Here is an 11,988-nt window from a genome sequence, read left to right as displayed (position 1 = left end):
CCCTTGCTAAGATCTGCTTTTCCCGCAAAGTCATAAACTGCACAAAAATACTTCGATATTAGTAGGCACCGTCCTTAACCCTTTAAACCCCAATGTCAAAGTGTAAATTCTCTTCTTTTGTTTCCACATATTTCTTATGGTCCTGTTGAGAGAACCTGTCTAATCATCAACAACCGAAATCAATTTGTCATTGGTAATTACTTTTTTTTTACTCGGGTCCTGTATTCTTGATGTTGTTAAAATACTATGAAGAGAACGAGACGCTGATCTCGAGCTCAAAGGGTTGAGATTTGCGGGTAATCATGTTGCACCGGTGTACAAGACCCTCAACAAGCTAGAGTTTATAGTATTAGGATGAAAATTAGGCCATAAACCAACAAAGAAAGAAAAATAGCTCTTTATTTTCGAATACATAGCATACAAAAGTGTAGATTTTTTTCAGCCTTATACAAAGTTTGCTTTGAAATACCTGAATTCTCAATTTATTTGTCTTCGTACACTGTTTAAAGATTAAAAAGCTTTCTTCAAATTGTGATTTATAAGAAAATATTTATTTAAATTATTCCAAAAAGTTTCCATCCAGCAGAAACCGAAAAAATAGTGTCTCTTGTTATAGTTTTTTCATTGCAGTGTTAAGATAAAAGCAGTTTAAAATGCAGCAAGGTTTGTTGACCAGTACAAAACCAGAGCTGTGAGGAGTAATACAAAAGTAGTTTGAGGACAAATCCGTTCATTGTAGTTAAAAAATGGTTCATGTTCGTGATGAACGCCCCGCTTCTTACGACTTTTTCCTACCACTGACGTCAGCACCTCAGCCCCGGGTACAAAGGTCATTTCCGAACGATCTACGACAACAGCAACGGCAAGAATCGCCAGTCCAGGATCTAAGTCATCTTTGTCTCGAGAATTGATGAGATCGACAGTTTTTCGCGCCATTTGCTCGCACACCTCCTCGTTCTCGGTTTTGATTGGTTTATACACGACGGAGATGTCATTGGTGTCCACGAGATTTGCAGTCAGCTGACACTTTCCAAGGCCACCAAACTGGTCTGACAGCGTTTGGAGGGAGTCGTAGATCAAACTGAGTCTGTTCAGTTGGTAGAACGGTTGGTCCTGAGTGGTTTTAAAGGTGGTCATATCCTTTACTGCAGGATCGAGTCGTATGCTTATAGCCATACCTAGAAGAAAATCAAGGTTACTACTTGATTTTGAAGGCAATGGCTACTTTTTGAACAGGGTTATTCTGACATAAGGAAAGCCAGCGTAAGACATCCCGCGTGTCGCGCGTGCTCGTGCCAGGGCGGCACGTGTTTTTCGTGAATTTTCCAGCTCGTGCATTTCGCTTGCTTCAATCAATCAATCAATCAATCAATCAATCAATCAATCAATCAATCAATCAATCAATCAATCAATCAATCAATCAACTTTGTTTAACAAGGGTGACACTAAACAGTCTGTCATGACTGACAAACCTGTGGCCCTCAGATTCCCGATCAAATTGGAATTTGGAAATCTTGGTTTTTGAGGAGAGGGAAAAGGCCGGAGTACCAGGAGATAAACCTCTCGGAGCAAGGACGAGAACCAACAACAAACTCAACCCTCATATGACGGCCGAGTCCGGAAATCGAACCCGGGTCACATTGGTGGGAGGTAAGTGCTCTCACCACTGCGCCATCCCTGCTCCCCCGCTTTACTATCTCCGAGGGAAATAAGGGCCTACCCGTAATCTTATCGCTATGGCATGGAGATTTAACTCTCCCTCATACCGATTTTGCTAGTAAAATCTTTTGGGTGTCCGAGTATGAAACTCTGTCCATTTTGTTCACTAACAGCGTCTCTTTGTTTATTGGCGTCTAGTTTACTAGCAAGGAAAAAGGGGGGAGGGGAGGGAGACAATAGGTATGACTTTAACTATGGAGTTAGTATGAAAATTAATGTGTTTTGGTCAACCCGATAAACTACCCCACGCACGAAAATAATGCCCCCCTTTCCCCCCCCCCCCCCCCCCCCCACACACACACACCGAATCCTTCCACAGGGTTGGAATGTTAAAAAACTAAATAGAGCGGTTTCCAATTGAGTGTCGTAAAAACAAAACCAAAGTAATTACTCTGGCCAATCCCAACAGATGTAAACAGCACAACAAGCCAATCAGAATTCGAAGCAAATATATGTTACTGGCGTCAAGCGTGGGAAAACGCGTGCAGCCTAAACGCGATTGATTTTGGTTTGGATTCCCATTGGTTGAGAAAGTGGCGCGAGTTTTGTTTACCAATCAAAGAGCGTAGTAATGCAAAACCAAACCAAACGCGAAATTACCTTCACATATAATTGAAAACTGCTCTATTTTGTAAATTACACTTCTGTCAATTTTGAACTAGTACTTCACTTTATACTTACCGCATGCGGGGCAACAGCTCCCCTCGGAAACGACATGCTTTGTACACTCTATATCAGGACATCGAGCGAGTTCTTTGACAGTTTTACACCGGCGGTTATAATATAAGTCAGTGCTGATCAGGAAAACGTTGTTCTGCGGATCCACTTCGTCACACTCTCCAGGGTAATCTACGTGACTGTTGAGAAGAGCTGCGTGACAGCTGCTGGCGAACGTCACGCCATCCACACCACACATCTAGGTAAAGAAAGTGTGACTGTGAAGATAGTATGACTAATTGGATGCCATATAAAAGTTAAACACCACTATCAGTAAAAGTTGACAGCTGAAATGATGTGAGAAAAATTAACAGTACATTTTCTTAAAATTAATTACGTGATGCCTAAAAATGCTCAGTAGAATCTTATGGTAATTCTCACAAATTCTCTTTCACTTTTAAATGTGAAGCAGTCAGAAGTATAGACATAAAAACGTTGTAATAAATTGGAGGTGTAAAGAAAATCAGATCATTTGGCTATTAGCGCGTTTAAGCAACTTGCGCGATTGTCTCGCGTGACATGTCTACGTGACTGCCATTCAAGTCACGCAATTGCACATGCAGTACGTCACTTTCTTGACTTGTCTGCGTTACTATCAGACTAGTCACACAATCACCTATCTTACCGTTGTGTCATCCTCTGTGCATTCTTCTTTGCACGGTCCATAATAAGCCAAAGCAATTCCTCGGGCGTACATTGCGCATTCACTTGAGTAGGTTTTGTGGTCCTCCCCGCACACATTTCGCTCGAGAACTGAGATACAGTCTTGTGAAGGATTCACTAGAAAAGAGACAATGTGAGTGGGCTGCACTTTAAAAAATGTTGTCTTATTAAAACATTTGTAACATCAGTGGAGTGAGAAGACTTGAGTTGAGGAGAGATGGGCTAAATTGGAGTTTACATAAAGGGGAACGATTTGAGATTTTGCTACAGCTAAGTACCAAACCTCCGTGGGGACATTGTCACCCCCTCCCCTGCCCTCTCTGTCTTTCAGAGAACTTCACCCTCTCCCTCCCTCAGTAGACCTGCACCCCTCAAAAGCTCTATTTTCACTGGACTCCGATAACCTGCAGCTGCATTGTTTTTTAGGGTCGGGAGTATTGTTCTGTTGTTCGTTCTTATTTGTCTTCTCGACCAACCATTTAACACGTTGCAAATGGCACAGGTCGCCCCCACGCCCGTTCTCTTTCCCTGTCTGTCTTTTAGGGGACCTCCCCCTCCCCCTCCCTTTATGTCTCTTTAGGGGACTTCCCCCTCTCCCTCCCCTGCTGTTCTCTTACCACACTGGTACTGCTGACACTCTACAATATCGCCATCAGTTGTGGTGCTTGCTAGACATGGGCCTCGTTTGTGAATCAGACAGATCTCATGGTCTGCGCATTTTGCCTCATCACACGGGTTCTGAAATAAGAATTGACGCACCCATTAAATGGCTGAACGGATTCGTGTTTTGTTGTTCTCTTGTTGTTGTTGTTGTTTTTAGAAGGAACATTCAGTTTGCCCTACAACTTATCAATGAATTGAATGGCACAGCTTGACGTGTTCCAATATGGAGGAAAGAAAACAAAGTGACATGAAATATACTGAAATCTATTTCCCTGGTTCAAGCTGTGGATAAAATTGATTATAAAAAACTGGATCATTGTGTAATGCAATTACAGGGATTTGATTGGCTTAGCGGCCATGGTATATGAGCCATTATACCATGCACGAGAAATAGAGACCATTAAATTGTCTCCTGGTTGCTCTTGCAAAGCGAGATCAGCAAGATCTAACAATATTTCTTGATTGTTTTTTTATAAAACAATTATTCCACTCACGATTGTTGCAAATGAGACGATTATAGCCAACTGCTCTGTCTGCTATTTATCATCTCAAATCCAAAGCGTTCGTGAAAAAATTGTTACTTAAAAGAGGTGTAGAAAAAAGACTTTTTGGCTGCGCAACTTGAAACCTTTAAACTTCCAAATTGTTTTCATTGCTTCATATTTGGCGCATTCTGTGCCGAAAAATCCTGCTACGATGTACATACACGAGACAACATTGCTGTCAAATCATAAATCACACCGTAGAGGTCTTACTGAAGTATTACTCCGCTTGTCAATTCCAAAGTGGAACGAGGAAACGGTATCGGGTTGCTAATCACAAATATTTTCTTGTTGAGTACAATGTTGGATCATGTGTTCGGTAGAGTCATTTGCAATTTTTTTCTCCTTTTTTGCGCCACTATTTTCAATATACTCACCATTTTCTCGCACGCTCCCTGCTTCACATGGTCGATTTTATGACCTCCGCATTCCATGGCGTGGCACATTGATCGGTACGTTTTCCAGTTGGGTCCACAGACAAGTGCTATTGGCTCATAATCACACTCCATACAAGGGTCCTTGCCTCTAATGCGCTCTTTATCCACACTAGCCTTGGTGTCGTTTTGCAGGGTGTTGTCAGAGAGCACTCGGTAGTCGGTATAGTTGAAATTAGCCAAAGGACAACGAACGCGGGTACACAGCAATTCACCTGGCAATAAACAAAATGTTAAATTAATAGAAGAAAGACCCTCGCAGTTATTTACGCAACTTTAGTAGTTGCGAAAAGAAAGGCTGAAAAAAAATTCAGGCTTGGACGGGATTCAAAACGAAAGAATTCGAAGTAAAATGCCTAGAACAGAGGGCAATAAGTCATATCACTCACGTTCCACATTCAGAAGGAGTTAATCTCTTACCATTTCGACACAAGCAGTTGTTACATCCATCAAAATGTATTTCACCGTCCGCCATTGTTCCTTCTTTCTCCATAACACAGGGTCTATTACCGAGATGCTGATCACAAAGTTGTGGTTTTGGTTCGCAACTGAGCTCGCCCATCCTACACTCACACAAGCGGCATTCGGCTCGAATGTAGATTACAGCATCGTCAGGTATTTTGTCAGCGAAAGCCGGGTGAGTGCATTGGGTGGACGATTCTAAAAAGAAATCAAACTACGTAGTAAAAACAGCTGGTATAATGATGATGATGATGATGATGATGATGATGATGATGATGATGATGATGCTAGTGAGCCGAGCATTATACTTTACAAACAAATCATTCACTGACTATTTACAAGCGTGGCCCAAGGAGTTGAACTCAGAGCTACAAAGGAACAACTCTAACTAGCGGTCAGAGCGGACCTGCGGATTTCATCATCCTACAGATGTTTAAAGGCTCTCAACTGCAAGCCCTAAGTGGCTTCATTTCACTGTCGTGTCTCCATGAATATAAAAATCAGTTCACTAAGGTGAGCTTATATCCCTATTCTTTCGATACACTTAAACCTATCCTGTTATAGCAGGGGATTTTTTGTTGTTTCTGTTTTCTTCTTATATTTCAGAGGCGACAACAAATCTTAGGCAATTTAACAGAAACGACAGAGAATCCTCTGCTAGAAGGGTAACTTAAACTTCACTTAAGGACGGTGCCTACTTTTCTTACTGCGCATACGTTCTGCGCATTTCGAGATACTCGGGTTTCCTATGGGTGTTGCGTACTAAGACAGGGATATTTTTGCGGGGTTTAAAACTGTGCAGAGAAAGCAGAACTTAGCAAGTGCTCTTGGTATCCATAAAGAAAATTGGGGGTAACGATACATTTTCCAGAGATAATTAATCTTCAATTTGGGAGAAAAATTCCATACATTCCTTTGTATTTTAGCACTTTTTAGAATTATTGTTGCTCACTTATATCTCTAAAAATTGCGTGGTTCCCCAATTTTCTTTTTGGATTTCAATAGCCCTTGCTAAGTTTTTCTTTTCCCGCACTGAGTCACAAACTGCGCAAAAATACCTCTGTATTAGTAGGCACCGTCCGTAAGCGACTTCACAGAAGCAGTCGATATCCTGATATCTTCTTCTTGGTGTTCGAACAACATTTGGTGTCAGTTTTCACACAAAAGTATGAAAATTCTTATCATGTGGGCCCTTTGAATATCACCTACAAGACGAAAGCAAGAAACTTCACACCTAGCCTGTATAGCAATCGTTTCGTTTCCAAGTGAACGCGATAAGCGAGCAAAAGCTTCTGTGGAGAAGACGCAAAAATATTCTGATAGCCTCCCTTTTGCGCTTCTTGTCTAACGCGTTCTCAGAAAGGAAACGATTCCTACGCATGCAACTGCGCACCTGGTATGTAACCTAATGAAGGATTCTTGTTATTGAATTGCAGCAGATGCCTGGAGGAGCTTCGGCTTCTGTAACTGTCAACTGTCTCAGCGTCGACATCTTCTACCTGTGTTCTTCTACCAATCCTTTTCTTCGGATTTGCAATTCTCTTTTCTTCCTCAAAGTCTCGCATTTCCACTTCATGCTGCTTATCTTTAGGCTCATCATTTTCCACGATGTAAAAATCATCGTCCTTGTTCTTGAAATCCTTTCTTAAATGCATGAGATTGATCTTTTTATAAACTTTTGGCTTCTTGGAATTTCTTGAACCTCGATTGTTTTCCGAAGACTGAACCTTTTTCCTTGATTTTGACTTTGAAAGTTTTTGAACAGCTTTCTTTCCTTCTTTGGCGTCTCCTTTGCGCACTCTCTTACCTAATGGAGCAGAAATATAAAAATCTTATTTCAGCTGCATTCTCTATGCAGGAAACATTCTTTTGAACTGAGTAAAGTTTAAACGTACTTCTTGGTTATGCTAATGTTACCATCTGTACTTGAAGTACCAATACCTATCAATTATAAACCATTTTTATGTTTTTAATAGATACGGATATAATTATCGATAAAAAATGAAAGAATGTTTAGTGCGTTAAAGTTCCACTTTTGCAGTGGACAATCATATAGGTTATTTGAGTAAGGCCCTGTACATGTCATGGAAGGAGGAAGATCATAACACTTGGAAGATCCTAGAAGACAAAACAACTTTTCGTTTGGTTTACAAGCAGAAATTTGGGTCGGGTGGTTAGCGAGTGGAAAAGGAAAAGAAGAGAAACTGTTGACCTTTAGCAGCTGAAAGCCCAGCCGCTGCCATGTTTGTTTTTAGTCCCAAGTACTAGGACCTTCCGAGCGAAGGTAGTTTTCATGCTGCTAGGATCTTCCTAGCGATAGGATCTTCCTATAAATCTCTCAGCTAGTAAGGTCCTAGCGCTAGGACCAAGTACAGCCTTTTGCCTGATGTAAACTGACTTGATACAGAAAAGATATGGCGCAAGGATGATCCGCCTTCTAGGATCTTCCTAGTGCTAAGGCATTTCTCCCTCCATGTGAACAACTCCCAAAAGCTGGCACTTTCAATAGGTTTACCGGCGTTATAAAGACTAATTATAGTCTTTTGAATCTACTTAGTGATTATATCTTTTCCTTGCTACTTCGATTGAAAAATTAAAGTTCAAATCTTTACCTTTATCGTTGTCCTCTGGAATCTGTTCTTGACCCTCTCCTGAAGCTTCCTCGTACTCCCCAGATTCGTTTTCATCGCTTTCTGCTTCAAAAGTCTTTCCGAGGTCTTGAGGTAAATGCACATTACGTTTATTATGAACTTTATTGTCCTCCTCGCCGGAATATCCACCTCCTTCTTCCTCTTCTCCAGACGTTTCCTGTTCAATTCGTCCCCCATGCAAGAGAGAGTCACGTGTCCTCCTTGCTTGCTCCACGTGGCGTTGCACGTTAGTGTCGCCCGAATACTCGTTATCCTGATCGTTGTCCGGTTGAATCGTTTCCTCACCCACGTGGCTATCACGTGACCTATTCACGTGTTGGACGCCGCGGTGCACGTGTATTGTTTTTAAGTGCTCATGATCGTATTCTCGTTCGCCTGAAAGCGCCTCATCGTCATTATCTTCAAGTAATTCAGCTTTTTCGTCCGTCAAGTAACCAAACTCTTCATCTTTGCCGTTTTCTCCTTGGGAATGGTAATCAATATCTCTGATTTCTACCCGTCGGCCCTGTTCTGAATAAAATATAAATATAAATGCTATAAAAGCTCTTTTAAGTTATTGAGGAGCTCCCCAAAAGAACACTAATTAGATAGAGGATAATAGAGAGAAGGGCTTATTACAACTGAACTTTAAATTACAACAAGAAAACGTTTTAAGATGTTACTGGAGTTGAGCTAGGGCCATAGCGGGGATTTTTAAGGAACTCTTTGCAACTTTTCTTTAGTGACCAAAAAACAACAAAAAAAATATATCATTAAACAACTTTTGCAAAAATTCGCTAAAACTGTAGCCCAGATATAACAGAGAGGTTCCTAATGGACATAAAGCTGTTTTTGTTTGTAGCTTCTCTTGTCTTTCATTAGGGGATAAGTTTCAAAAAAGCAATAAAATCCTTGGTTAACTGAAACAAATCAATGTAATTGCCTTTTTCAACAAAAGACCTTTACAAATATTTCGGAAACGACTTCATTTTCTTACCCTCTCCAGAAAAATCCTTATTCTCCTTGCGATTGTCGCGTGCACGTCTATCCAACCCGCTCTCCGTATTGTCATGGTGACGATCTAACATTCTCGCCTCAGCGCTGTCAGCTTCATTGGTATCTGCTTTGAAACGAGTCGTATTAGGCTGAGGTAATTAGCTATCATTTTGACCCATAAATGGAAAGTCATCCACCTTATACTTGTATAGAAAACGAGGCGTGAATTTGGGAGTTCCATCAACATCTTAAGTTGAATTTCAAGAGTCGTAACTGTTCCTTTACCATAAGGAACTTAAGAGGACTATGCCAGCTATTTTTAGTAACACTTCGAAAAGCCGATAGCCACACCTACACCAAAGAAAACCTATAAAGGCAGTGCAGTTTTGTTAAGTTACTATACCAGTGCACTGAAACTATTTATGCCTTTCTTTGGCCATGGATGGCAAGGATGAATGAAGGTAGGCTTAATTAAAAAGTTTGACCTCTAAACGGGAGTCTTACTACTTATTGCGGTATGTACTATATGTATGACGCATGTGGTGTCCAGGAACACGTGATTCTTTTTCGTCGTGCAAAGTTTCCTTTTTCACGAAACCTTGTCACTTCTAGACGAGCACAAGTATGTCTTAACATAGTTTTTCCTTATCAGGCTGTGACCACAATGATAAACTGAGTTATACAAAGTTTAAGATATAAAATTAATTTAGACTAAAGTAGGGTTAGCTAAGATCATAAGTTCTCCGGTTACGAAATTTATTTTCTAATGGTAAGCTTATATTTAATACAGCTAAGTAATTGCTACAAAAATCTAAACCTTTATTATGACAAAAATTGGTAATTGCACTTCAAGTTTTTTTCTTAGCTCGCCTGATTCATTTTGTCAGATTTTGTTTACTTCATGTTTCGCTTCTCATCTCTTCAGTCTTTTTAAGGCGTTTGAGGTTAAAAAGGCGTTTTAGCTGAAGTAAAACACGATTTTGACAAAATGATGAGAAAATATTTCGACAGCGTTTTTAAAACGGTTTAAAAAATGATTTAAAATTCCTGTTTCCACGTAAGTTCGATAAGTCAACACGCACAGCCATCATGGATTTAACTGAATGCAGATACGATATACGGTTTGTTAAGCTTATCTTTAAAGTTGAAATGGTTGAGTTTCCATTAAAATAAAAAAAATCATTGTATAGTGTGATGAAGAACGATCTTTTACTTCTTTATGCTGCATGAGAAACTTTATAAGAAATCCAAAACGTAAGCTTACATTTCATCCGAGTAGCCTAAATCTTGAACTTCAGTTTAGTTAATTTTTTTTTTCAAAATAACTTATAGTTACGATGGAGAAACCAAAAACGAATTCGTAAGGATCATTCTCTTTTAACATTGCAATTAAATTTAAGAGGTTAGAAAGAATACAAAACCTTTCAGAAATAAATTTAAAATTTTGCATTGATCGGTGCATTTGAATGTTCATTTCAGCTAGAGGTCTTTACGGAATTTAAGTACGCAGTTGGAAAAGGTAAGCCATTTCCTTGTGAATTTGAATTACTACTGATTGATCGAAGAGCTGATTGATATGAAACTTTTTAAAGTAGAAGTTTATAAGCTTACTTCTTTCAATCTATTAAACGAAACGGGAGTAAAATGTTTTAGCATGGTACCTACCTCTAGGTTTCTGAACTTTTCCGCCCAGAATTCGACTGGGATTTAAAAGAACCACGACTAAAAGCAGCGTAATTAATCTTTTTCCATGTAGCATTCTGTAACTAAATACAAAAAGAAAAACAAAAACAACGTTTTGTTTTCGCCGCGAAGTTCAAAAATTCGTTTTCTAGTCATACGCCAGCGTGACGTCACACGCTCGTCTGCGGTTACGCCATGGCTAGGGAGGGGTGGGTAGTGAAACTGATGAATAGGAAATAAATGTACAACTATACTAATTAAATACCTGCAATAACGTGTCAGAAACCTTTACATTTGTATTTCTAGTTCCAGTAAAAGTTTGAATGTAATATCACAGTGCCTTATGCCGCGGGATAAATATTAATCGATCTTTTTGTAGTTAGAAAAATTTAGCGCAAATGCAAACCACCTTTTTTGCATGCGTACATCCCAAAAATGATTTGAAATTAAAAAAAGGTCTACAAAAGAGCGTATAGAATATCTCAAAAGTCAAATAGATGCATATGAGAGAGTTCGTTTCTAAAGAAACTGTGGGGCTGCGTCAGTGGGGAGTAGAAACGAATGGTTGGTTTTATCAACACTTGATAAGGTGTAAATTGGCCACCATAAAGAGATTCGAGAGCTGACGTTTCATGCGTTAGCCCTTCAGCAGAGTAAATTCGATCTGACGAAGCGCTAACGCTCGAGAAGTAAGCACTCGAATCTCTTTATGGTTGCCAAATTACCTTATCAACTCTGTTGAATCAACCATTCGTTTCTCATATTTCGTCGCTTCTTTTTTCCAGTCTTAGATAGGTCCGTCGGACGCGAGCGCCCATTCCTTTTCTCCGCGTTGCCTTTCGCGCTTGTCTTTTTGTCCTTCTCGAAGGAAAATTGAGCCCGACTTGTTAGCAAGTCTAAAGAGCATAGTGTTAACCGTCGGAATATTTAGTCTCATTCTTTTATTATGGGTATGCAATTATTTATTCTAGTATTCCAACAACGCGTTTTATTTAAATGTCTTTATTATAACAACCATGATAGTTTTTGTCCCCCATCCAGGGTCAATTTTCAAAAAAACCATAGACGGCAAGAGCGAGGCTTTCCAAAAAGACAAAAACAGAAATTTGGATATATAAACAGAAAAATATATGTATAAAAATTGCCCGATATTTTGCTTGCAATAAGAAACCTTCAGGGTTAATTTTGGTCTTGCGAGATCCGTTAGAACGAGGAGTTTTCGGGCTGGAGAAGATTTTTCAGGAAAATCCACTTTCTATCTATCGCTTGATGGTGAGAACTTTAACTTGACTAACCCAGCATGTTTATTAATCTTGTGAAGTTTCTAGCATTTGGTTTATCAGAGGAATTCATCGCTACTTATGAAAAATAACGGTGCATGAAATGATTTTTTCAGCAATTGGCCTTTTTAAGGTAATTAGAAACTCGCAAAAAAGGCAAAGATGTTGCGTTTAAAACCTTTCAGCATGTTATGTTAAA

At 39.7% G+C, this 11,988-nt stretch overlaps 1 protein-coding gene across 3 annotated transcripts; it reads right to left on the bottom strand.

Annotated features, from left to right (window-relative positions):
* Positions 1 to 381: 381 nt before the first annotated feature.
* On the bottom strand, positions 382 to 10,639 carry LOC146475789 (uncharacterized). 3 transcript variants are annotated; one of them, XM_085115486.1, is made up of 11 exons: positions 10,492 to 10,637; positions 8,828 to 8,953; positions 7,961 to 8,361; positions 7,813 to 7,858; positions 6,594 to 7,007; positions 5,159 to 5,398; positions 4,682 to 4,953; positions 3,717 to 3,837; positions 3,062 to 3,216; positions 2,401 to 2,635; positions 382 to 1,178 (listed from the first exon to the last, which is right to left on the bottom strand). In XM_085115486.1, the coding sequence occupies exons 1-11, from the start codon at positions 10,583 to 10,585 to the stop codon at positions 649 to 651; spliced, it is 2,634 nt and encodes an 877-aa protein (XP_084971612.1). In that variant the 5' UTR covers positions 10,586 to 10,637; the 3' UTR covers positions 382 to 648. The 3 variants fall into 3 exon arrangements, with proteins under 3 accessions (XP_084971612.1, XP_084971611.1, XP_084971610.1); XM_085115485.1 differs by having other exon boundaries at positions 7,813 to 8,361; positions 8,828 to 8,950; positions 10,492 to 10,639; XM_085115484.1 differs by having other exon boundaries at positions 7,813 to 8,361.
* Between the last annotated feature and the right edge of the window lie 1,349 nt (positions 10,640 to 11,988).

Source organism: Pavona decussata, unplaced genomic scaffold, assembly GCF_977016875.1.
Source record: "Pavona decussata unplaced genomic scaffold, jaPavDecu1.1 SCAFFOLD_83, whole genome shotgun sequence".
Lineage (NCBI taxonomy): Eukaryota > Metazoa > Cnidaria > Anthozoa > Scleractinia > Agariciidae > Pavona > Pavona decussata.
Note: the sequence above shows the minus strand (reverse complement) of the source record. Positions and strands in the feature narration are given on the sequence as shown.

What these genes read in the sequence shown, in the direction of transcription:
- LOC146475789 (XM_085115484.1), bottom strand. Translation starts at nt 10,585, where the DNA reads ATGCTACATGGAAAAAGATTAATTACGCTGCTTTTAGTCGTGGTTCTT. An exon ending in TTCATTAGGTTACATACCAG is followed by an intron (nt 5,399 to 6,593) that starts GTGCGCAGTTGC and finishes ATTTCTTTTTAG; the next exon opens with AATCGTCCACCCAATGCACT. An exon ending in AGGGAGCGTGCGAGAAAATG is followed by an intron (nt 3,838 to 4,681) that starts GTGAGTATATTG and finishes TTCTTATTTCAG; the next exon opens with AACCCGTGTGATGAGGCAAA.